The sequence below is a fragment of the Gadus morhua genome, chromosome 16 (assembly GCF_902167405.1).
Source record: "Gadus morhua chromosome 16, gadMor3.0, whole genome shotgun sequence".
Lineage (NCBI taxonomy): Eukaryota > Metazoa > Chordata > Actinopteri > Gadiformes > Gadidae > Gadus > Gadus morhua.
The window spans coordinates 23,911,606-23,936,677 of record NC_044063.1 but is presented as its reverse complement, the minus strand read 5'-3'; the positions used below and the strand labels follow the sequence as shown (position 1 = coordinate 23,936,677).

The following is a 25,072-nucleotide window of genomic DNA, read 5'->3' as shown; positions in this document are numbered from 1 at the left end:
ATGACTGATATAATCAATCAGGTGGAGCAGCAGCTATGCTACCCGGGCTCCAATACCTCGTGCCCTAGGGCCGATTTCCATCTGGGGGCCCAGGTCGCTCTGTACACGCTGTTTGTGTTGGGCATGCTGGTCACGGTGGTTGGAAACGCCATTGTCATCGTGTCCATTGCTCACTTCAAGCAGCTGCACAGCCCCACCAACGTGCTGGTGCTCTCCTTGGCTCTGGCCGACCTACTGCTGGGGTTGACCGTGATGCCGTTCAGCACATTGCGCGCCGTCCAGGGCTGCTGGTTCTACGGGGACACCTTCTGCCTTCTCCACTCCGCCTTCGACATGTTACTCACCTGCAACTCCATCTTCCATCTCATCTGCATTGCGGTCGACCGCCACGAAGCCGTGTGCAAGCCCCTGCACTACTCCCGCAACATCACCATGACCGTGGCCTGGCTCATGGTGTCTGCCAGCTGGGCCCTGGCCACCCTCTACTCCTACTGCCTGATATACTCCAAGGCAAACATCCGAGGTCTGGAAGATTACCTGGCATCCATATACTGCCTGGGCAGCTGTAACCTGCTGTTTAACAAGCTGTGGGGGACACTGGACACCATCATTGCATTCTTCTTCCCATGCACCATCATGGTGGGCCTGTACGCAAAGATCTTCCTCGTGGCCAGAGAGCACGCGAGGAAGATTGACGACATGGGGGGTCATGGCGGGACGTTGAATGGTAAAGGTGCAAGCGGGCAGACCAAGCGTTCAGAGCACAAAGCGGCCAAGACTCTGGGTATTGTGGTCGGAGCGTTTATCTTTTGCTGGATGCCGTTCTTCCTGAACTCGATCGCTGACGCCTACACAGGTTTCAGCACGCCTGCGGCCGTTTTCGAGGTGTTTGTTTGGCTGGGTTACTTCAACTCAACCCTAAACCCTGCTATTTATGCCCTCAATTATCCCTGGTTCAGGAAAACCTCTCGCCTTATTTTCACCTTGAAAATATTCACCAGTGACTGCTCGTCCATGAATGTGACTTGAATGTTAGGGTTTTCGTTAATCTGTCTGCTGAAATATACATTGTTGCAGCATGTTTGCTTGTAGATCCAGAGACTTTACTTACCTGTTATATTCAATGTGCAAGGATGCCTTTCATCCATGCCCGAGAGAAAAGTCACATTGGGCGTCTCGTCCCTTTGGTGGGACCGAAATATTTTTGTCAGTTCTTAGGAAGGGACTACTTCTATTCACTCAGATAATATATTCAACACATTCATTATTCCCTGTAACCCTTACTATTAGATAAGATTAGTTGAATAGATGTCCGATAATTTCTCAAGGGAACTGCTATTTAAATAACACTTTTGTCATGAGGCAAAGATTGAGAGCACGTGTTGGGAGATTGGAAATAAATCAATTTCGCAGATGTTAAACATTTTGGGGAAAAACAAATGAAAACACTGAGAAATAAAATACCTTTTGTTCATGAAAATAATCTTTAATTGGCATTGCACAACGACTTTATAAAGTGTGATAACCCCGCTCCAACTGGGGGGGTCGAACCACGCCAGCAGCGGGAACAGTGCCCTCTCCGCGGACAGGTAGTCCGAGGGAGGTATGTGCCGTTCAGCGCGGCGGCGTGGAAGCGCGCATCAAGCGCACCCGGACAATCACGGGCATTGCATTGGGATCACCTGGGGGAGGGAGACGGCAGGGGCCTCTTAAGGACCGAACACGCACCAGACGGGGTTCTTATGGGGTAAAAAGGGGCCGTCTCGCGGACCAGACCGCGAGACGGCCCCTTTTTACCCCATAAGAGGAAGCACTTATGTTGACTTTTGTTTTACCTTTTATCCACGTGAGTTGCACGATTGAAAAACCGTTGACCCGCAACCCTGTTTTGAGCGTCTCCTTTGCAAATCCCAGCCGCCGACGATCGGGGTTGCCACAAAATATTTGGCCTTAGATTAATGAGAAGCTAGAATGTAGACATAATACTGCATATAAAAATGGTTTCAGTTCGGAATGCACACACAATAACGTTTTTTAACAATCAACACATACATACATTGACCACAATCTATTACAAAAACATATAAAATACAAAGGAAAACCGATGACACAATGACATCACATCCAGCTTGGATGACAGACGAAAGCCTCTTTCATATTTTAAGTGTGTCACACAATATTAGAAGTTTCTGTATGCTTTATATAAACTTTGGGTTTAGGTTGAGCATAAGAAAGCGACTAGGCTATATAAATAAAAATAGGTAGGCTAGGTTTCTGAGTTAAGTTTTAGCAATGTTTTTGTTTGGTTAATATCTAAGTTTGGCTCTGCTACATTTGATAGTAATAATTTAATTAAATAATATTATTACCATAGATTATATACAATAATACAGCATGAAATGTACAAATACTGTTTTATAGAAAAAAATAAAAGAAAATCTGTCCTAAGAATTCGATCCATACATATTTAAATAATTTGCACAATCCCTCTGAGTCTGATCATGATCTCAATTCAACATCATCAGCATCACATATAAGTACAATTTTTAAAAGACAAAGTCTGTAGGTTTTCAGTGTGTTTATTTGCTGTTGGATTGGATGATCGTCGGGGTCACGTCGGGTTTTCCTCACAAAATAGCATTGGTTGCTTTCACGGAAACCTACAATCTAGAATAACTATTAAAATCTTGGTAGTGTATGTTAATAATCATGCAAAAAAAAAAAATTGAAAAAGTTTTTCACTTTTTCTATTTCAGACCAAATAATAAATACAGAAAATACATCTTCCCACAATAGATGTGTAGCAGCATGCATGAAAAGGGGTTTCATCTGACTTTTAGAGGCCGGACGTAAACAGAAGAAGCAAGGACAACTGTAACACAAACATTACTGCAGTGTCAGGAATCTGCAGTGCTTTCAACAGGGTCCAAAAGGTGAATCCCTCGGCCAAAGCATAACATTTGTGTTTATGTGTGGGTGTGTGTGTATGTGTGTCGTATGCCCAACCTGTTACACTGGGGGTCTGTTCCTCCCGAGGTGGTCACCTTCTGTCCTCTCCCTCACCACGAGTTTGAGCGGTGTCAAGCCAGCTTTGACCAATGCCCCCACCTCCTCCAAAGACCTGTCCTCCACATTCTGCCCATCCACCTCCACAATGGCGTCACCCCGCAGCAGACCAGCCCTCTGGCCAGAGCCCCCCGATGCCACCTGGGTATCACGAGGAAGCAGGACAGGCATTCAGGATATGAAAGTGAAGCCAATGGTATTGTCATGACACACAAAATGTGTCTTTTGATTTTGATTTATTAGGATCCCCATTAGAAACACACCAGAGTGAAAGCTAGTCTTCCTCTTCCTGGTTTCTGAAATATAACATAGACAACAGACAATCACTTGTTTGACATTATGTCAAACAAAAAAAAAATAGATGTATAATAAACCACAATAATAAACAACATCATGATTAAAAAAACATTAGAATTACAAATATAACAAAAGTAAAAAAGATATAAAAGCTACACAAAAAATGAAACCATTAAAAATGTATATACATTACATATGCACCAGATGTTTTTTTGCAGACTTTTTAAAGTTGTATTAGGTATTACTGCTAGAACGGTAGTTCATTTCATAATGAAATTGATCTGTAAATGATGGTATTTTTAAGTAGATTGGGCCTCGGTCTGGGTAAAGCTAGATGTCCGTTACTTGCTCCTCTAGTGCTATGACCGTGTCTGTCAGACACACTGACTAAACCTTCAGCAAAGAAGGCGGGTCTTTGCAGTTTATGACCCTTACCCTAAACTTAGGAACAACAAGAGATTAAGAGAGATCTTTTGTTTTACTGTGAGCCATGAAAGGCTAGCATGTATTACTTCAGTGTTAGTGTGAATGAGGCAGCTCAGTGCCAAATGGGCTGCTTTGTTCAGAGCTACCTGAAGTTTAGGTTTATATTAATCTTTTTTGGTTGCTGATGACCAGATAATTGTATAATTATCAAGGTTTGACAAGACCAGACCATGTACAACTTGTTTGATTATAGATGTTGAAGATGTGAACATTTTCTCGTCATGCCAATACCTTGAGCCATTTTTTGAGACAATGGTGTCAATGTGAACTGACCAGGGCCTCGTTTCCCGATAACGATGGATCTTCGCTCTTACGATCATTCTCACGATGGATCTTGCGAACCATCGTGAATTTCTTTGGAGCGTTTTGCGAAACTCCTCTTAACATGAACACGCGTTCACTGCACTCACAACGTTCGTAGGATTGTAACTGTCCACTGACACAGTGCTGAAACGGGCTATCTAGGAGGGAGAGATGCAGGAATGTCGCAAGAAAATGGGGTTAAAAAGAGTTAAAATATCTCCCCATCAAGGCCAACAGCAGAGTAGCCTACGAAAAGAATAGACTGCAATAATATGAATGCTGAAGATATTAAAACACAATTGATTAGGCCTAGGCCGACATATGCTATATCAGTCCTAATACTGAACGCACTGCATAATTTTTTCACGGCATTTCCCCCCCTGAAATAATTGCATATTACAAAAATCACAAATAGCTTGTGTGACAACTACATTTATCTTAATGTGCTGATTTCTGAAACTTTCTGAAACTTTTAGGCGGAATCAGACTTTATCTGATTCCGCATAAAGTTGCATTGATGGCGCGCACTCTCTAGTCTAGAATATATGTAGACAGTAAAAATGCAACGTTCCATTCATTCATTATCATTCAAACGCAGAGGCTAGGCATTGACACACGGCTATTACTGACCCGATTAGGAGAGCTTGGTCTAGATCCTGCCCATATTGTTGGGCAGGATGAAGTAGGCTATAGGTCTTTTTACACTGCCAAGCCGGTTCGGTCGCAGCTTGGCACGCCTGGCGATTTCACCTTCTTATCTCGAGTTTCCTGTGTAAAACCGAGGGGGTCAAATCCCCCGTTCATCATGGCGCGAGCTTTCTTGGTTCACTGGGGATGGCGGGGCTTCGCACGGAGTCTCGGACCTCTTTAGAATAATTTGTATTATTGCATACTCCCGAATGAATGAAGACACCCACATGCAATAATGAGTTCACGTCTGAGTGTAGACTACAAACGCGATTAACTATGGTCAGGGATGTTCGTTACTAGACAGGGTCCAAAAAATAGTGAACTTCATCACAGCCTCACCGAAGCGCCTACAGTGCTTAAAGGTTGGGTACGGAATTCTCTTTTTTGGCCATTTTTGCAAAATTACTTGAAATCCTTATCATAACCCACTTACAGCCACTGAGTTAGAAGTAGGCCTACTGACATGAAAATTAAACAAGTCAATCATCTGTGGAAGGGCAGGGCTCGAAAAACTCCAGCCAATGATTTCCAGAACCACCGAGTGGTATTGGACAAGTACGTCAATCAAACGGTCGTACTCCACTCCCCCCGCGCGTGACCCCTTTGTGCACATACTCAAAGCTCGTGACCCAGATCAAGCTTCTGTTTGTTGTTATCTTGCGGTAGCTAGCTAACTAGCTAATCCACATTTGGACCTAGCACTAGAAGACAACCCTAAAATCCAACCTAGCTATCCTGGCTCGCTCTTGCACATCTGTGTTCGCGCTCGTGCATGATTGCGCGTCCATGTACTTGGAATGGGTGGAGTCAGAGTCAACGTTGAAAGAGAGGGGGTAGGACCATTTGAGTTGTGTATTTTCAAAATCTGCTGGCGTTTCGCAAATCCAATACCCAACCTTTAATGCAAACAATCGCAACAAAAAACGCCTGCAGAAATTCTCCGACACCCGCTGGTCTCAGCATGATGCATGTCTACAGTAGCCTATGTCTTCTGTCATTGATCAATTTGAGGACATTTTAACCACGATTGTTGAATTAAAATCAGAGGGAGACAGCAAGTGCAGCTCGAAAGAGACCTCCCACACAAGAGCAATGGAATCATTTGATTTCATTATAAGCCCTTTAGATGTGGCGTTTGATCGCTACATTTCGGCTGCGCAGGTATTGTTGGAATTTTAAATTGTTGCAATAAATTATGTTGTTGTTGACTTCTAACATGTCTCTATCTTTGCTGTTTAAATCGAACAGTAGTCTATGAGTAATATATCGACGGTAACCACGGTTTTTGGTTGCGAAATTGCGCCAGAAATTGCTGGCGAAATTGCGCCACCAATTTCGCAACCAAAAAAATAAAGATCATATTGCGATTGCAATCTCGAAGAACGACCAATCTGATAGATTCCGTGGTATTGGATGTGTTTTAACAAAACACATCCAATACACGGAATGTCCGCTGATGATGCCACTGAGGCTATAGTAGGCTAACGATGCTCTTAGCATCCTACGAGTAGGCTACCCCTGGATTCCTCGTTAGCTACGAGCGTTTTCACGACATTCGTTACCAACGATGCTTTCGGGAAACGGTGTGAAAACTGTACGATGCTTGTACGACGCACTTCACGATCCACTTAGGCTAATGATTCTTTCGGGAAACGGGGCCCAGGACATAGAATCAACAATGGTAAGGCCTAAGAGTTTTGTGGTTACTTGTTGAATTGGTGTACTACCTATAACTACATTTAACTGAGGTTTTTTGCCAGCATATATCTTGAGCCAAACACAATCAATTTAGTCTTTTCAGTGTTGAGAGCCAGTTTGTTCTCATTGACCAAGTTAAATACATAATTGAATTAATCATTTAAGTTAGCTGTAAGCTCATTACACAGAATATCAGCACAGTAATCAGTGGTGTCATCAGCATACATTGCAATATTGACATTATTTGTACATAGAGGCAAGTCATTAGTAAATATGGAGAACAGTAATAGACCAAGGCAACTACCTTGTGGCACACTACAGTGTATGATCTTTGAGTCAGAAAAACTGCCATTGAAAAATAACTTTTGTTTTCATCCTGTAAGATAGTCCTCTACCAAGGCTATTGCTGTAGATGTAAAGCCATAGCTCTGAACTTTTCCAAATAGCAGCTAATGGTCAATTCAATCGAATGCTGCACTAAAATCAAGCATAACTGCCCCCACTAATTTCGGACTGTCAATGTTAGTCATCCAGTCATCAGTCATTTCTGCATGTGCAGTGCAAGTGGAATATCCTTCTCTATAATGCATGCTGTGAGTTAGATGTTAATTTATTACCGAAGAAATAATCCTGAAATTGTTTAAAGACAATTTTAACAATTAATTTGCTCAATACTGGTAAAATACTTATAGGCCGACTACTGGGACCATTAAAAGCACAATTATTATATTTTATATGTGGAATAATTTTTGCTTCCTTCCAATGAGCTGGATCCACACCTTGGATTAGACAGTCGTTACATATATGGGCTATAGGAGTCGCTACATGGCTGGCAGCTAATTTCAACAATTTATTATTAGAGATTATAAGAGCCAGAGCTGTTATTGTCAGGTAGTGACATTAACATTCCCTTAACCTATTCAATGCTGATGAGATGAAACTCAAATTAACTGTTACATTTTTCATTATGACCTCTTCAATTAATCTATTTGATTTTACCCCATCACTTGATTGCATGTTATGATGGATTTTATCAACCGTTATCAACCGAATGCTCCATCAGAATGAATAAATGAAATTTACATTTTAGATATATCATTCATTGTGGTCCACAGTCTTTCCTGTCATTTTTTAAAGTCGCAAATCTTTTGTTTTTAATATTCCTTTATAATTGCATTTCATTTTGTCATATGATTCCTTAATTTACAGTATTCTTGTCTGGCTAACAGGCAACACAGATTATTAGCCATTTTCTTGGCATTGTCCCTTAGGGTCATCAAATCTTTCAGCTCAATGTCAATCCATGGGGCTTTTTTTGCTTTAGCAGTACATTTTCTGCATGACCATTCACAATTTTCATAAAATAATTAATAAACAATCTAAGTGCGGGTTCAGGATCATTATCATCGCAAACACAGGACGATTGTACTTTTTCCATCTCCTTCAGAAATATTTCTTTATTGAAATTCTTGTATGATCTCTAATAGATTATCTTATTCCCCCCCACTTGGGGATTTTAGATTTTCTAGGAGTAACTACCAAGTTGTTATCACTAAATCCAACAGATAGTGATCCTGCTTTAGAGCAATGCACAGGATTATTTGTATAAATATAGTCAATACATGTTTTTGAGGTCGAGTCATTGAGCATAGCTTAGATTTCATCGGGCACATGGTATCCAATGTTCAGATCACCAAATAAATATAATTCTCTCTTTTCATCAGAAGGCTTTGTTTAAAATTCTGCATGTAAATTACATTTACATCAGAATGAATCCCAATAAACCGCCAATTTGTGTAGGGTCCGGGAGGGTTAATTGGGGTGCTAGCCCAAGCTTGCAATTTATCTCGGGCAGTGTAAACGCGCAGACCGTGCAGCGAAAAAGGCGTGCATAAGACGGCATATGCACTGCCAAATATGCCGACAGGAAAAGAGGAGCGGCTTTACGCGTGGCCTTTGCATACAATGAGACCCTTTCTACCTACACTTTTACCTGGCAGACTCCGCTGGAGAACCAGGCTGACAACTGCACAACTTATTCACTTTATCTTCATATGTAGGGTTAGGACTAAGAGTTATTGGGGAACGAGATCAGCAAAAAAAAGTCATTCAAATACCAACGGGATGTTCCCCGCCCGGCTACATTATGAAATAACTTATTTTTCTTTTTTAATGCAAAAATCACAATCGCGTTTGCTGTTTATAACGTGATCAGGCATAACATTTAGGGCATACACTTGTTTATATGTAGGTCTTTGAAGAGTCATCTAGTGCTTAGTAGGCATATGACTAAGCCAGTTGACGGGCCTGCGTTGCAGTTCCAGATGCACTTTCATTAATCAATTCCTTGAACTAGCCTTTCATAATGTTCAGGCCCGCCACCTACTGGCTGGGAAAAAAATTGGCCCGATTCCAAACTTAGTTGCCGACCCCTGCCATATAGCCTCAATATTGCTACACAACAGGTCAGCTCTATATACTGCAGGAATATGGCTTTGGATGTAGACTGCTACACCCCCACCATTTCTATTTTTATCCTTTCTGAAGATACTGTACCTTTGTAATGAAACCTCTTAATTTTCAAATGAGGGATCCAGTTGAGTTAATATACTTTGAACTTGTATATTATGTAACTGTACTCAACAACTAATTTCATGTATTTTGTTTCTCGGACTACAGACATTCAGATGAGCCATTAACAGGCCTTTAGTTGGTAGTGTACTCATATCAGCAGTCAGAACAAGCAAGTTGCATACATGTTCATCATTTTATTTTCAATTACTGACATTTTTTGATTAAGCCAAGACATAAAGAAATGGTCTTATTGTTCTTGTTCAAATTTGACTACTGTATTCGTCTCTCTTGTTGATGACCAGGGTGAGTGATGAGCTTGTTGTATCTTAGAACAGCATAGTCCCCATTCTTTCTATCCTCCAGCATCTTAGGTATCAGCTCCCTTCTCTTCCTTCTCACCGCCTAAAGGTAGTCTTCATTTATGAATATTTTGGAACCCCTCACCTTGGCATTCCACATGACGCTTTCTCTATCTTCGAACCTGAGGAATTTTACAACAATGGTCCTTGGCTTGTCAAGTCTCCTCCCAAGTGCACTTGATCCATTCCCGTTGTCTGATTGGACGTTGTTAGTCACTTTTTCAGTGCGGTGGGCCCTTTCTATTTCTATTTTGGTTGGGTCCAAATCCAGTTTTTCACCAAATAATTTCAGTACCTTCTGTTCAGTAGCTGGCCATTCTTCATTCTCTGATTCCAGAAGTCAATCAATTAACAGATTATTGTGTCTAGACTGGCCTTCATGGTAATCTGATTGGTAATCCATTGAGATTAGAGACTCAGCTAGTTTATGGATGTCACCTTCAAAAGTCTTGCCGTTCAAGGGGAGTTGCATGACCCCTTAAATTGATCCAAATCCTTCTGTGTGTATTGAAGGCTGACTTTGAGGTCTTCCACATCTTTCAGAATGCCATCCAGTCTACTGTTAGTATTGGTCAGAAAATACTAAAAGCTTTGCTTGCGAATCCAAAAGCTTTGCTTGCTGTTGAGCTGAATCTCGTGGGCGGGACCTACGCCGAAAGATGTAAGACACGTCTCTATTGGCCAGTCTCGATCGGAGTTACAGCTCGGCAACATCCACAGTTAGTAACGAGAGAGGGAGTTTTGAAGTCCATGATGAGACAGAGCGGGACTCGGGAGCTGGGAGGACAGAAAATCAATGCGCAGGGATGTCTTTCGTCATAATAATAGAAAGAATGTTATGTTTGAACTGGTGCATGTAGATTTTTTTGTTTAATGATCTGTGCATGTTGTAATGGGTTATAAAACACACATTATTATGTCAGATCGAGACTGGCAAATAGTGACGTGTCTATCTTTCGGCGTGGGTCCCGCCCACGAGATTCAGCTCAACAGCAAGGAAAGCTTTTGGATTCGCAAGCAAAGCTTTTGGATTCGCAAGCAAAACTTTTGGATTCGCAAACAGAACTTTTGGATTTGCAAACAAAACATTTGGATTCCCATTAATATTTTTTTTATCACATTTATTTTACTTGCAATAAAACATTTTTAGATTGCAGCGTCGATGGTTTTGCTCTCAAATCAATTTTTTGATTGCAGTGTGGAAAGTTTTGCTCTCGAACCTATTCTGTTTGATTGCATAATAAAGACACAAATCTACCTCCATACCACTGCAGCGTCCAGTCTGCCCGAAGTCAAACGTGAGAGGATGAGAGTAGCTGCCCAGAGGGCTTATTTTAACCTCTTGTCCATAATGTCACAGAAAATAAATGATAGAAAATGAACATTGGAAATTAAGACTTAACATTGGCGTTCCTTTCCATAGCTTGAGTAAGCTGTTTGTGAGTAAAATAACTAAATTTGACCCTGAACTCTGAAAAAAAAGTCAATGCTGCGGTTGACAATGTAGCGATAGCTTATGATGGTAGCTAATTGCATAATTGTACTGACCGTGTTAATAAGTTATTATTTGGTTGATTTGCGGTTCAGACCGGTTAGAATACAATAGGGTTGGACACCTTTCTTGTGCTGCCACCTATTTGTTTGAAGCTTGGAGGAATAATTTGGCCATATCTAACGCATTGCACCATAATTATGTATTATTTTATCTATTTCAATGTATTTACATAGTTATATATTTTGGTTTTGTTAGGCAGTGCAAACCTTGCATTGTCTTTGTCCAGAAAGACCACGTTTTAAATTGTTATATTCTGAATGGATCATATTTCATGGATTATGTCAAGATACCGTTTCCTTAAATTACAAATGAATTTCATACAATATAATGTGGTGTAGGCAAGGTTACTTGTACTGCTTTTTATCGTTTTACGGTAACATTGAGGCCACATTGGCCAGCCGTATTACAACTAAGCTAGCACAGTGCTATTTTTAAACAATGCTACTCCACCTCTTAACAGTCTGGTAGAGTGAAGTCAGGACAGGCACTAATGTTTGAGAGCAGCATTGTAAAAACCAAACGTTGAATACCTGGCCAATAAAAGTCCCCGGCTTATCCGGGGCACAACACAGGTTGAACCCGAATCCGACGGCCTCTATGTCCAGAACACACAGCCTGGGGCCCGTGGGGTAGAGGAGGTTGCCCCTTTCGTCAGGTCTGTTCTGGGCCTCTTTTATGTCCTCATCATAGAACAGCAGGGTGGATAGGTCCAAATGTCATGATGGAAAAAGTATGACAACATCGTATTTTAATACACATATACTAGTTGGCCTAGGTGAAGGTGCATTCGTCAAGTTTTCTCAATAAAAAGGAGACAAATTAATAACTTTCCATCAAATGAGAAAATGCCCAAGTTTAATATATTGCATTGGGGGAATAATAGCCTATTATGGAAGACCTTAGGATGGTGGTCGTGAATCTAGTGCTTTGTGTCTCTGGAGATTCTATACCACACACGCTTGCTTTGTTGATCACATCTCAATGACCTCTTAGTCACAAGGAGCAGGTCACTCCTCTGATCTCACCTGGCGATAGTAATCCCTTAATTCTGAATCTTTGGGCCTTCAGGTTTGTGTGTAAAATATTATTAATAATAATTATAAATGTTTTATTGTGAGACACTCGATGTTGGCAAACTATTTTGTTTTCATTTGGGATCATGTGAACCTTGCAACATTTACCAAGCATCTTCCGATAGATAATGGGTATACATGATTATTATTGCTTTGACAACATTGACATCATTATGCAGTAACATCATAGGATTTAGGTCTGATATTAACAAACCTAGGATGAGGGGACTGATCATTGGAAGCCATGGCTTGAGAGGCGAAGTTTGTGCATGCACACACACAAATGTGTGTGCATGAATATGGTTTTTTTTTTCTGCTTTTCAATTTATTCTGCTCATCTTAGTCAAAAATTAAACAAAGTACAACTTTGGACTTTATAAGTAGATTATATGTTGAAAATACATTAAATGCAATAAAAAAACATATTGTAGGGGACATTGTGTTCATTTTATTTTAAAACAACGGTGACAGGAGTACGCATGAAAACATTTCCCCAAAGGAAGTTTGTTGTGGTAACGTCTGTATGTATTTACCTGATTGGTCCACTAGTGTTCTGAGAGATGTATATATATCATGCTCTGTGAGGCTTAGACACACTGCCCCGCCCAGATTCCATGCTGAGCTGGAATGAGAGTGTGTGTGTATCTGTGTATGTTAATAATGATTGATAGAATCTATCAGATCGAGCAGCAGCTATGCTACCCGGGCTCCAACACCTCGTGCCCTAGGGCCGAGTTCCATCTGGGGGCCCAGGTCGCTCTGTACACGCTGTTTGTGTTGGGCATGCTGGCCACGGTGGTTGGAAACGCTGTGGTCATCGTGTCCATAGCTCACTTCCAGCAGCTGCACAGCCCCACCAACGTGCTGGTGCTCTCCTTGGCTCTGGCCGACCTGCTGCTGGGGGTGACCGTGATGCCGTTAAGCACAGTGCGCGCCGTCCAGGGCTGCTGGTTCTACGGCGACACCTTCTGCCTTCTCCACTCCGCCTTCGACATGTTCCTCACCTCCGTCTCCATCTTCCACCTCATCTGCATCGCGGTCGACCGCCACGAGGCCGTGTGCAAGCCCCTGCACTACTCCCGCAACATCACCATGACCGTGGCCTGGCTCATGGTGTCTGCCAGCTGGGCCCTGGCCGCCCTCTACTCCTACTGCCTGATATACTCCAAGGCAAACATCCGAGGTCTAGAGGATTATCTGGCATCCATGTACTGTCTGGGCAGCTGTAACATGCTGTTTAACAAGCTGTGGGGGACACTGGACACCATCATTGCATTTTTCTTCCCATGCACCGTCATGGTGGGCTTGTACGCAAAGATCTTCCTCGTGGCCAGAGAGCACGCGAGGAAGATTGACGACATGGGGGGTCATGGCGGGACGTTGAATGGTAAAGGCGCAGGCGGGCAGACCAAGCGTTCAGAGCACAAAGCGGCCAAGACTCTGGGTATTGTGGTCGTAGCGTTTATCTTTTGCTGGATGCCGTTCTTCCTGAACTCGATCGTTGATGCCTACACAGGTTTCAGCACGCCTGCGGCCGTTTTCGAGGTGTTTTCTTGGCTGAGTTACTTCAACTCAATCCTAAACCCTGTTATTTATTCCCTCAATTATCCCTGGTTCAGGAAAACCTCTCGCCTTATTTTCACCCTGAAAATATTCACCAGTGACTCCTCGTCAATTAATGTGACTGTGAATTGAATGTTAGGGTTTTTGTTAATCTCTCTGCTGAATTATACATTGTATATTTATTATTTCCTTTTTATTATCCATGTATATTGCTTGGTTCAGGTTGTTCCGGTGCGATGTTTTTCAACCAGTATATCTATTAACAATCGTCGTATATTAATCAATATTTCTGCTCCTACTAGTTAATCGAACCATGCTATGATATCATTTCAAGACAGTTAGGAAGTTCATGAGGATGTAAGGCCATATCCTTGCATGCTGTATTTTCTCTATTTTGTATATATTTTTTCTTTCTTTTTTTTACACTAGGTAATGCATTCATTAATATATATCAATTAAAAAAAAAACATTTTTGCAGCATGTTTGCTTGTAGATCCAGAGACTTTACTTACATGTTTATATTCAATGTGCAAGGATGCATTTCATCCATGCCCGAGTCACATTGGGCGTCTCGTCCCTTTGGTGGGACTGAAATATTTTTGTCCGTTCTTAGGAAGGGACTGCTTCTATTCACTCAGATATTATATTCAACACATCGATTATTCCCTATAACCCTTACTATTAGATAAGATTTGTTAAACATATGTCCCATATTTTCTCAAGGGAAATGCTATTTAAATAACACTTCTGTCATGAGGCAAAGATTCAGAGCAAGTGTCGGGAGAATGGAAATGAATGCATTTCGCAGATGTTAAACATTTTGGGAATAAACAAATGAAAACACTGAGAATTAAAATACGTTTTTCTCATGAAAATAATCTTTAATTTGCATTGCACAACGACATTATAAAGAGTGTGCCTTATAATAATGAGAAGCTAGAGTGTAGACATTATAATACTGGATATAAAAATGGTTTCAGTCCGGAATACACATACAATTACAGTTTTTAACAATCACCTACATACATGGACCACAATCTATTACAAAAACATGTAAAATACAAAGGAAAACAGATGACACAATGACATCACAGCCAGCTTGGATGGCAGACGAAAGCCTCTTTCACATTTTAAATGTGTCGCACAATATTAGAAGTTTCTCATGCCTAAAGTTTAAGTTTCTTAGAAGCTTCAACCTAAACTTTAGGTTTAGGTTGAGCATAAGGAAGCGACTATATAAATTGAAATAGGTAGGTTTGTGAGTTAAGTTTTGGCAATTTTTTTGTTTGCCTCTGCTACATTTGATAGTAATAGTTTTAATGAAATAATATTATTACATACAATAATACAACTTGAAATGTATATATCCTGTTTTATAGAAAAAAAACGTAAAAAAAAAACCTGTCCTAAAAATTCTAACCCATGCATATTTAAATCATTTGCACAATCCCTCTGAGGCGGATCATGACCCCAAATCACCATCATTAGCATCACATATAAATATAATTTTCAAAAGACAGAAAGTCTGTAGGTTTTCAATGTGTCTCTCTGTGCTGTTGTATTGGATGATCGTCGGGGTCACGTCATGTTTTCCTCCCAAAAAAGCATCGGTCGCCTCCACGAAAACCTACAATGCAGAAGATGAAACTGCAGTCTGTAAAATACACATACAGATTCATGTAAAAACCTAAAACAGCATTTTTTCACTTTATCAATTTCAGACATAAAAAATAAATACAGAAAATACATCTTCCCACAATAGATGTGTAGTAGCATGCAGGAAAAGTGGTTTCATCTGACTTTTAGAGGCCAGACGTAAAGAGAGGAAGCAAGGACAACTGTAACAGGCATTACTGCAGTGTCAGGAATCTAAAATGCTTTCAACAGGGCCCACAAGGAGAACCCCTTGGCCAAGGCATATTCTTTTCGTGTTTATGTGTGGGTGTGTGTGAATGTGTGTACATATGCCCAACCTGTGTCTCTTGGGGTCCGTTCCTCCCGAGGTGTTCACCTTCCGTCCTCTCCCTCACCAGGAGCTTGAGCGTTGTCAAGCCAGCTTTGACCAATGCCCCCACCTCCTCCAAAGACCTGTCCTCCACATTCTGCCCATCCACCTCCACAATGGCGTCACCCCGCAGAAGACCAGCCCTCTGGCCAGAGCCCCCCGATGCCACCTGGGTATCACGAGGAAGCAGGAAAGGAACTCAGGATATAAAGGTGAAGCCAATCGTATTGAATGAGTGGTTTGGCATGAGACACAAAATGGGTCGTTGTGTTATTTATTGTATACGTTTGAGTCTTTTTTCTGTTTGTTATTTTCTGTTGAGAATTTTCTTGTATTTCTATTTTGATATAATGGTATAATCGATCATTTAAACTAACATTAGAAGTTTAAAACATCCAAAAATGAACTATAATATTAACAGATTTGAAGAAATAACATTTTCATGGTACGTCAAAGACGTGTGTTGCAGAGATATATATAAGTTAGCAGCTAGCCCCGCTAGCACCAGACGCATCGTCTTGTAATTCAACTTTAATCCTCGAGATGTCACTGCCAATGCAGCGGCCAGTCTGCCCTCAGTGAAACTTGAGAGGATGAGAGTAGCTTCCCAGAGGTCTGATCTTAACCTTTTGTCCATAATATCTAAGAAAATTATTGATCGAAATAGAACATTGGAAATTAAGACTTAACATTGGCATTGCTTACGATTGCTTGAGTAAGCTCTTGATGAATAAAATAACTAGGTTTGATGCTGAACTCAATGCAACATTTCTAGACTGTTATGTATTGACCGTGTTAATGAGCTATTATTTGTTTTTGTTGATTCGTGTTCAAACTGGTTAGAATACTTGCTGCCCCTATTTGTTTGAAGTGTGGAGGACTATTTCGGCCAAATCTAACATGTTGCACCGTAATAATTCATTATTTCCATCTATTTACATTTATTTAAATATTTATGTATTTAGATTTTGTTAGGCAATGGAACCTTGCCTTGTCTGTGTGTCCTGTGTTAAATTGTTAATTTTCTGAATTAAAAACAAACTGACTGAATGGATAATATACCATGGATTATGACACAAAACCGTTTCCTTAAATTACAATTGAATGTGGTACAATATAATATGATGTAGGTTATTTTACCACTTTTTATGGTTTTACGATAACACTGAGCCCACATTGACCAGCCGTATTGAAACTAAATTAGCACATTGCTATTTTTAACCAATGCTACTCCACCTCTTAACAGACCGGTAGAGTGAAGTCAGGACAGGCACTAATGTTTGAGAGCAGCATTGTAAAAACCAAACGTTGAATACCTGGCCAATAAAAGTCCCCGGCTTATCCGGGGCACAACACAGGTTGAACCCGAATCCGACAGCCTCTCTGTCCAGAACACACAGCCTGGGGCCCGTGGGGTAGAGGAGGTTGCCCCTGTCGTCAGGTCCGTTCTGGGCCTCTTTTATGTCCTCATCATAGAACAGCAGGGGGGATAGGTCCAACTGTCATGATGGAAAGAGTATGACCACATCGTATTTTAATAGACATAAACTAGTTGGCCTAGGTGCAGGTGCATTCATCACGTTTTCCCAATAAAAAGGAGACAAATCAATAACTTTCCAACAAATGAGAAAATGCCCCAGTTGAATATATTGGATTGGGGGAATAGTAGCCTATAATGGAAGACCTTAGGATGGCGGGTAGTTTCTGTACCACATACTTTTGCTTTGTTGATCACAGACATCTCAATGACCTCATAGTCACAAGGAGCAGGTCACTCCTCTGATCTCACCTGGCGATAGTAGTCCCGCCCCTTTAAGGTGATTGTAGTGAGGCTGACACTCTGACCGCTCTCCCGGATCTTGTGGACGATGAGCTCATGCGCCGCGGTCTCCACGGCCTCCCCGTTGATGGCTAGCACCAGGTCCCCGTCCTCCACGCCCGCCTGCGCCGCCGGGCTCCCCGCCTCCACCTCTCGCAGCAGGTGCACTGGGGCACAAGGCAGGATGGAGGGGAAATACCCTGTTTAGTGTCCCTCTTTCTTTATTCTTCTTTTTGCTTATATTTTCTATGTAGAGTGAACTTTAGTTTCAATTTCTTTTTATTGTTAAGCATATTGTATTGCATGACAATATTTTTTACGATTCCAGCCATTTGAAACAATTGCAACCACGCAAAATAGTTATTTTAACGTCGTCAATACTTGCAAGCAAACTTATCAACTACAGTATGGTAGGCAGTAGGCAATTCTGAAGGCTCTTCTTTAATCAAAGTCTCTGTAAGATTAAGATATGAACAGAATAAAGTAGATTTGTTCCATGGTGAAAATCTAAAATGTTCAATCGGTGGTGAGTGCAGTAGGAAAGGCACAGGCCCCCTCTCTCTGGTATACCAATGCGTCCTGAGACTCTCAGCTTCTCCTGTCGCAGCAGGAACCCGTATCCATCCGGCCCCTGGACCAGGTCCATAGTCTTGGGCCTGTGGGCCAGGCTGAGGCACTCTGCCAAGTCCGCCACCACAGGGATCCGCCGCTTGATGCAGACAGACTCACTCTCTCTGTCTATGACCAGCAAGGTCACATGGATGCTACTCCTCTTAAACTGAGATAGAGGGAGGAACCACAGAGAGTCATGGGGGATTCCAAAAATATTCACGGTCATGTTATGTTAACATCTTTAAATGCTTTAAGTGTCTACATTGCAGGCTTCTGTTTTATTAAAATTTACAATTTAGTAGATATCCATCCAACACATTAAAACAAATACAGATACAGATAATTAAGGAGCAGATATTTGTTCATACGAATTGACCCTTCCAGAAATTGCTATTTGTATTATTTCATTTGGAATATCCATCAGTTATATCGTTGAAAAGGCCATATTGACTTGCCGGTTGTATATGGCACAGCAACAGTAACCAACATAGATACATACTATTTTGTTGAGTGCTGAGAATGTGAGGTTTGCGACTGTGACGCCGTTGACCCAGATCAGTTTGTCTCCGTTGCGGACGCCGGCTCTCTCTGCAGGACCGGCTGTTAATGTGCTCAGGTAGTACATGCCCTTCTGACCTTGATAAAATACAATAGGTTACCTTCACCCTCTAGTCTAGACATACAAAAATTGGATTTGGATATTGTTTCAGGGATAGGTTTCATAGAGGTTTCCACATAGGGGAAGTTTCCAAAACCTGGCTTACATGGTTCCCCTCTGCATTTAAACATCTTTATGGATTATACTTATTTCTTATCCACAATTTATTAAATACAAATAAGGGTTTAAGACTTTTAAGTAAAGAAATGACAATAAATACAATGTACTCATATCATATTGGACTGACCTCTGCTACAAATGACTGAAGAATAACTGGCAATTCAATGCCCTTTTAAAGACAGAAATGTGAATGTCTTGGGATGGAGGTGTCATAGATGAACTAGGGATGACCTGGGTGAATGCATGTTTATGCGCTACCTTGCACATGGCGAATGGTGATGCCCAGGCCCTGCACTGGGTTCCGGGTGACGTGGCAGAGTCTGGCTTTGTGGTCATGGTTGTCGCCCCTGTTAGACCTTGCCACCTCCTGCAGGTCCAGACACCAAGACACAGCCTGCAAAAATACCCTATAGCGTCAACATACCATCAGTGTGTGAATACTGTATGTATACTGACGACTTATGTACACGGCAAATGGACTAGAGGTGTCATCTACATTACCTGCTCGTATTCCTCTTCTCTTAGCACCAAGAGAAAGACCCGGAGGCCACAGCGCTGGATCTTCCTCAAAAGCTACACACGCACACATACACATACACAAAAGAAAGGGAAAAGTTGCTCTTTAATATCATTTATTATTATGTTATTATTAATTTATTATATCATATATTTTTGGCCCCTCACTTAACATTTAAGCTAATCACAATATAGTCCTGTTCTACCGATCTTTAAACACTACATAGGTGGTTGTGGTTAACCTGACCTGCAATGTAACATTGAACATGAACTAAACTAGATCCACTTCCATTTTTAATATCTGAATCCCCAAAACGTTTTTATCATGTTAAAAACAGCTGTTGGTGCATTCCAGACACAGTATGAGGCACTGTAGGCTATTATGGAGTGAGGGATGGAACCACTCATTTCATCATGTTAATGAAATCATGTGACTCGCAAATCATTGCGAATGAAAGGCCTTACAAAAAGCACTGGTACCACTGTCTGGCGCCTTAGTGGCAGAGCGATGAGGCTGAACTAGAGCGGGAGTTACAGGTTACTACAACATCACACTGGTACCACTGTCTGACGCCTTATTGTCAGGCCGACGAGGCTGACCTGAGCAGGAGGTAGAGGTTACTACAACATCACACTGGTACCACTGTATGACGCCATAGCGTAAGAGCGGTGAGGCTGAACTAGAGCAGGAGGTACAGGTTACTACAACATCACACTGGTACCACTGGCACCATCATAGTCTCAGCCTCTTTCTTTCATTTACACCACATCCTTATGGGACCTGTCCTGAATGTCTGAAACCTAGAGCAAAATGTTACCATGTGACCCGTCCAGAACCTCTGATACCTAGAGCAAAATGTTACCATGTGACCCGTCCAGAACCTCTGATATCTAGAGCACTACGTCACAATGTGACCCGTCTAGAACCTCTGATATCTAGAGCACTACGTCACCAGGTGACCCCTCCAGAACCTCTGATATCTAGAGCAACGTCACCATGCGACTATGTTAAGCCGTGCAGAGTCTTGAAGAGACTCGACTAGACTCTCGTTGGCTGTCAGCATTGTCACCAGTGGCGGTGGGTCCATAGAGGGCGCAAGGGTGCCGCCCCTCCGTGAAATATTCACTTGAATATATCTGCCAACTATCAATCAGCTATTATCAATACGAAATAAATCAACAAAAATATATAGCGTTTATCCTCGGTAATTGTGTGAGATTCTTGTCACTGCCAGCAACCATTTAAATGCGTCTGAACGTCAAGGATTTGGGCTGGGCTAGTTTTTGGTCATTCGAAATAAAGCCCTCCTCCAAGTGAGGGGTGCCGGCCACGTTGAAGTCAATGTAAGCTCGCTAACTTTTTGCTGTCTATCAAGCAGAGACAGCTTTTTATTGGCGCAAGAAAACTCGCCCTCGTGTCGCACCAGTGTGCGCCCCAGGCCAATGGTATCGCTTTTCTTTTATGTCATCACCACATGATTGGACAATTTCAGCGAATCAATCAAATAGGCTACCTCCCTCAGCAGCAATCGCACAACACAACTACATGAAGAGCAGGGGTCTCAAACTCAACTTACCTGGGGGCCGCTGGAGGTAGAGTCACAACTGACCCAATCTAAGTTAATGATCGGGCTATAATTAGATCACGTTGGCTATGTAATCGCTGACAACAGGGGACATTTCGTAGCGGTTGGTAGGAACCGGAACATTTTAGCGTCCTTTGGTTTTTGTCGGGACTCAGGACACGCAACTCAAAATTGGGACTATCCCGGCATAACCGGTACATCTGGTCATCCTATCACAAGTCATAAAAAAGCGTGGCAAGCCACTCTGTGCGTTTGACAACAACGCGCGGGCCGCACTAACACTAAACTTTGATGTCAATCAACCCGCGGGCCTCAATTGGCCCCCGGGCCGCGAGTTTGAGACACCTGATGTAGAGGATAGATAGATCGCTAACTAGCAGAGAGTTGTAAACACTTTGCACCCTTTTCAGTGGAGGAATTGGACTCCCCAAGCAATGTTATTATAAGGAGCAAGTAAGTTACATATTGATTTAGTCTTTCGGCCTGTAGCATATAAACAAAATGAAGCGACTGTTCCTTACTTCTAACTGCTTTTGTAGACATTGACACTCAAAAAATGGATGCTATAGGACAGTGATCATGATTTGTCTCAATATCAGAATAACAACAATGGGTCAAATAGCAATGGCTGGTGGAATGGCCAGAGTTGAGGGGGGATGAGGGGGGATGGCATCCCCCTTTGGAATTAACATCATCAAAATCATCCCCCTTCTGAAACAGCCATCCCCCCTTCCCATCCCCTGTTAATTTATCAATGAATGTGGAAATATTACCGCTATTTCATTATAGCGGTTTCCTTTTTCAATTCGGTGCGCCGCAACGTTACTTTTCCCAGGGACCGATTTGATAGCGATACTGCATTCTCGGGCAGTATAATATTGCGCAAGCACGCAGGCGTACTTGCGCAATAGTGCCTTCACAAGCTCTCATTCCACACCGGATGACACAGACACTGGGAATGGCCATAAAGTAGGTCTGTATACGCAGTGTAAGCTTGTCCAGGCCCTGAAAGTCAGTATGTAGGCTATGAATCTGAATGAATAGTAGGTAAAAGTGGCCATCTCCAAAATGCAAGTGGGAATACCGCAAATCAAATCTATTGAATTCAATTTTTTTTCATGGGGGGGGGTTAATCAGGCATAGGAATGTAGAATTAGCTCCAGGGGAATCAGGTTTAATGAACACCACTGAGTAATTGCTATTATTGTTATTACTTGCAAACACATTGTTAATGTTGTTCATCTAGAATAACTTTTCCCGGCATAGGGTCTGTGATTGGTGGTCAATCAAGACGACTTCCTGACAAAGTGGTGGTTCTGAACCCAATGAAGCCCTCGTACTGCCATAGTGTCAGAGAGATGAGACAGAACAGGGCTAACTACCTCAGGGAACTCCATGTTATCCACATATTCCTGGTTGACCTCCAGCACCCTTTGGCCGTCCCTGAGGCCCCCCACCTCTGCCGGGCTGTGGGGCTCTACCTCCCTGATCACGTGCCCACGCTTCCCCTGCACCCCCCGGAGCACGAAGCCAAAGCCCTGGCCCTCGGCACGCTTCAGCTGGCACAGTCGGGGCACCGGGCACGGGTTGGGGTCTGGGGGGAGGAGGGGACAGAGGGAAGAGTATGACCTTCAGTGGTTTTGTTCAATACTGAACAATCCATTGTTAATACAACAATATCTATTTAGATCAGGTAAGGAACGTTGTACTTTATCATCTTGAGTTCAATAGGTTCTGTTGTGTTTTAGAATACCTTTTTGAACTAGACTACAGTAGTGTTAAATTGGTACAGATGTTATTATGACTATTATGATCATGTATTTCCTCCAACTACAAATTATTTCTTCTCCTAAAAATAATTTATTTCTCGCTCTTTCAATCGAATTCCAATGTATGGAATTTGAATTAATTGTGTTCCCGCATCCTGGAACGTGGTTTGTTGGATTCATGCCAAAGCCAAGTCTTATAAATGAGACCAATATTAGTTTCCTATGATAAGACGCGTGCATGACGCGTTGGCAGCGGACCTTAGGCCTCTAGACCTTACCCGGGTCGTCAGAGATTACCAGGGCCGGGTTGTCGATCCCTTCCTTTGGGTTGAAGGTAAACCTTTGAAAGAGAACGATACAAATCTCTTTTGAATTTGAACATTAGAAATGAAAGCGATGAAAAAGATTAGATAATTCCAAGAATATCTAATAAAAGCCTTGATTTGTACCACTGTAGACTGTGCTGCCTACTTTGCTATGACTTGCCTGTCATATGGTTTGTTTGTTGTTCGTCAGTCTGACTTGTCCATTTGAATATATATATATTTATTTTTATCACAATCCCTGTTCCCACATGAGGTCTTTGCATCGAACTAGGCCAATATTATAAATGCATTATTGATAACGTTTTTTTCTTTCTCAGAATTCTTGGTCAAATAAGAGTTGTTGACCATGATGATGATAAAGAGCTATATCGTTGTTGATGAAGGTAGGACTCACCGTGGATATTCCATCACATCCTCAATACCTTGGGGGGAGGGGTAAAGACAAGAAATGTTTCATATTAAGATCCTTCACTCAAGAAGATCAGGGACTTATTTTACCTGAGGTTAAATCAATGTCTCTCTATACCCCACAAACAACTGAGCTGGAAAAACCAATAAACTCTTTCCAAACTAATCTCTTCATTAAAACGTCCTTCAACAGCACTGCATAACTTGAGGCGAAACACCCACGTGGTAACTTGCATCACAACACAAAAACAGGTGCTAACTGCATTTATTTAAACCCAACGCATATGATGCACCATATCCAGAATGATACTCTTACTAAGGTAGTGTCACCCGAATAAACGACTGCACATAAGTCAACCGTACAGCTGCCTGCACGTCTGAGCGTTTGTCAATGTTGCACACATAACAGCATTTCACTGCTTTCGCTTTTGCCTAAACTCCCACACTTCCTCATCAAAGGAATGTGCTCTGTAACAGGGAGTCGGAGTGAAGGTCGATCCATCTCCCAGATGAGTTTACTCATTCACCCTTCTGTCCTGAAACACAAATCTAGAAGACAATCTGGAAAAGACGGGGGTTGATGATTCATTCATGCTGCCGTTCAGCTTGCTCCCATGTAAAGGGTGAGTTCCTGCATCAGACTAGAAAGGATGGTTGGCAGTGAATCATGAGTGTATAACCTTGTTATGGATATCTGCAGATAGTTGTGGCTGGAGTCACCTTCTAAGGCTTCCCACGGCTGACTTGTGAAACATAACAACACTAGCCGAGTGTTGGATATACTGAAAGAGAGGCGCTCTGGAAAACCCAGGGCTGTGTTTACACCTTGCTACCACCACACATGGGCTTTATATACACGACAACAGCGCCCACTAAAAGCTTTCGGAAGATTTCCAAGACAAGCATATACCAATGGCAAAGACTCCCTTTCCCTCCAACCCATACCCCTCACCCCCCCCCCACCAAAACAGAACAACAACAATACAAGCAATACACTCTCCACTCTGCGCCATCACACCATATTTAGCTGCTTCAGTAGCCCATTGCATATCTTCACTTCTGCATGCAGATAAAACTTAGAATAAACCAGTAGTATTGTGTGCATAGATGTGTCAGCTGTAAATAGTGGTGGAGAAAAGAGAGCAGAACTGACCTGTGTTGCTGTACTTCATGTTGTGTGTTGGTGTTCCAGCTCCTCATCCAAACACACACACTGGCTGGGCTGTACAGGCTATGGCGGTGTGAAGGTGCAAGGTACACTGTGAAGAAGGGACATAAAAGAGAGAAAGACCTGACTGTCGTTAACAGGTGAGAATTTGGCCCTGTTCTCTCCTTAGGCCAACCCCCCAGCTTAATGTTTAATCTAGTTTAGTGTGGCGGAGCAGGCAGGCACAGTGTCAACTCTGAGCCTTTGTCATCTTTGTTGCTGTAGGAGGAGTTTGCAGGAACCAGCTAATTGTGCTTGTAGATTCGAAAAAGTCAAGCAAAGAAAAAGTGTAAAAAGCCTTTCTACTCACTGCATATGGACTGTTATGTACAATGGAACAGCATTAGGAATACTCTAATGCTTTTAGAGTAGAGGCTGACAC

At 42.1% G+C, this 25,072-nt stretch overlaps 3 protein-coding genes across 4 annotated transcripts; 2 read left to right on the top strand and 1 right to left on the bottom strand.

Moving 5' to 3' along the window:
• Positions 1 to 1,196, top strand: LOC115561571 (trace amine-associated receptor 13c-like). Its single transcript, XM_030381718.1, has one exon. The coding sequence runs from the start codon at positions 1 to 3 to the stop codon at positions 1,027 to 1,029; it is 1,029 nt and encodes a 342-aa protein (XP_030237578.1). The 3' UTR covers positions 1,030 to 1,196.
• Positions 1,197 to 12,761: 11,565 nt separating this feature from the next.
• On the top strand, positions 12,762 to 14,714 carry LOC115561570 (trace amine-associated receptor 13c-like). Its single transcript, XM_030381716.1, has one exon. The coding sequence runs from the start codon at positions 12,762 to 12,764 to the stop codon at positions 13,794 to 13,796; it is 1,035 nt and encodes a 344-aa protein (XP_030237576.1). The 3' UTR covers positions 13,797 to 14,714.
• On the bottom strand, positions 14,521 to 24,802 carry nherf4a (NHERF family PDZ scaffold protein 4a). 2 transcript variants are annotated; one of them, XM_030381927.1, is made up of 12 exons: positions 24,637 to 24,802; positions 23,470 to 23,497; positions 23,028 to 23,089; positions 22,363 to 22,574; positions 19,380 to 19,451; positions 19,137 to 19,272; positions 18,600 to 18,736; positions 18,059 to 18,266; positions 17,459 to 17,655; positions 16,986 to 17,168; positions 15,638 to 15,838; positions 14,521 to 15,291 (listed from the first exon to the last, which is right to left on the bottom strand). In XM_030381927.1, the coding sequence occupies exons 1-12, from the start codon at positions 24,653 to 24,655 to the stop codon at positions 15,127 to 15,129; spliced, it is 1,620 nt and encodes a 539-aa protein (XP_030237787.1). In that variant the 5' UTR covers positions 24,656 to 24,802; the 3' UTR covers positions 14,521 to 15,126. The 2 variants fall into 2 exon arrangements, with proteins under 2 accessions (XP_030237787.1, XP_030237788.1); XM_030381928.1 differs by having other exon boundaries at positions 14,521 to 15,318; positions 24,637 to 24,800.
• Positions 24,803 to 25,072: the final 270 nt, after the last annotated feature.

Excerpts from the sequence above, each read along its gene's own strand:
- LOC115561571 (XM_030381718.1), top strand. The coding sequence starts at position 1 with ATGACTGATATAATCAATCAGGTGGAGCAGCAGCTATGCTACCCGGGC.
- LOC115561570 (XM_030381716.1), top strand. The coding sequence starts at position 12,762 with ATGATTGATAGAATCTATCAGATCGAGCAGCAGCTATGCTACCCGGGC.
- nherf4a (XM_030381927.1), bottom strand. Across the intron at positions 19,273-19,379 it reads GAGAAGAGGAATACGAGCAG|GCTGTGTCTTGGTGTCTGGA; the intron begins GTAATGTAGATG and ends GTATTTTTGCAG. Across the intron at positions 17,656-18,058 it reads GAGAGTCTCAGGACGCATTG|TGCACCTGCTGCGAGAGGTG; the intron begins GTATACCAGAGA and ends CTTGTGCCCCAG.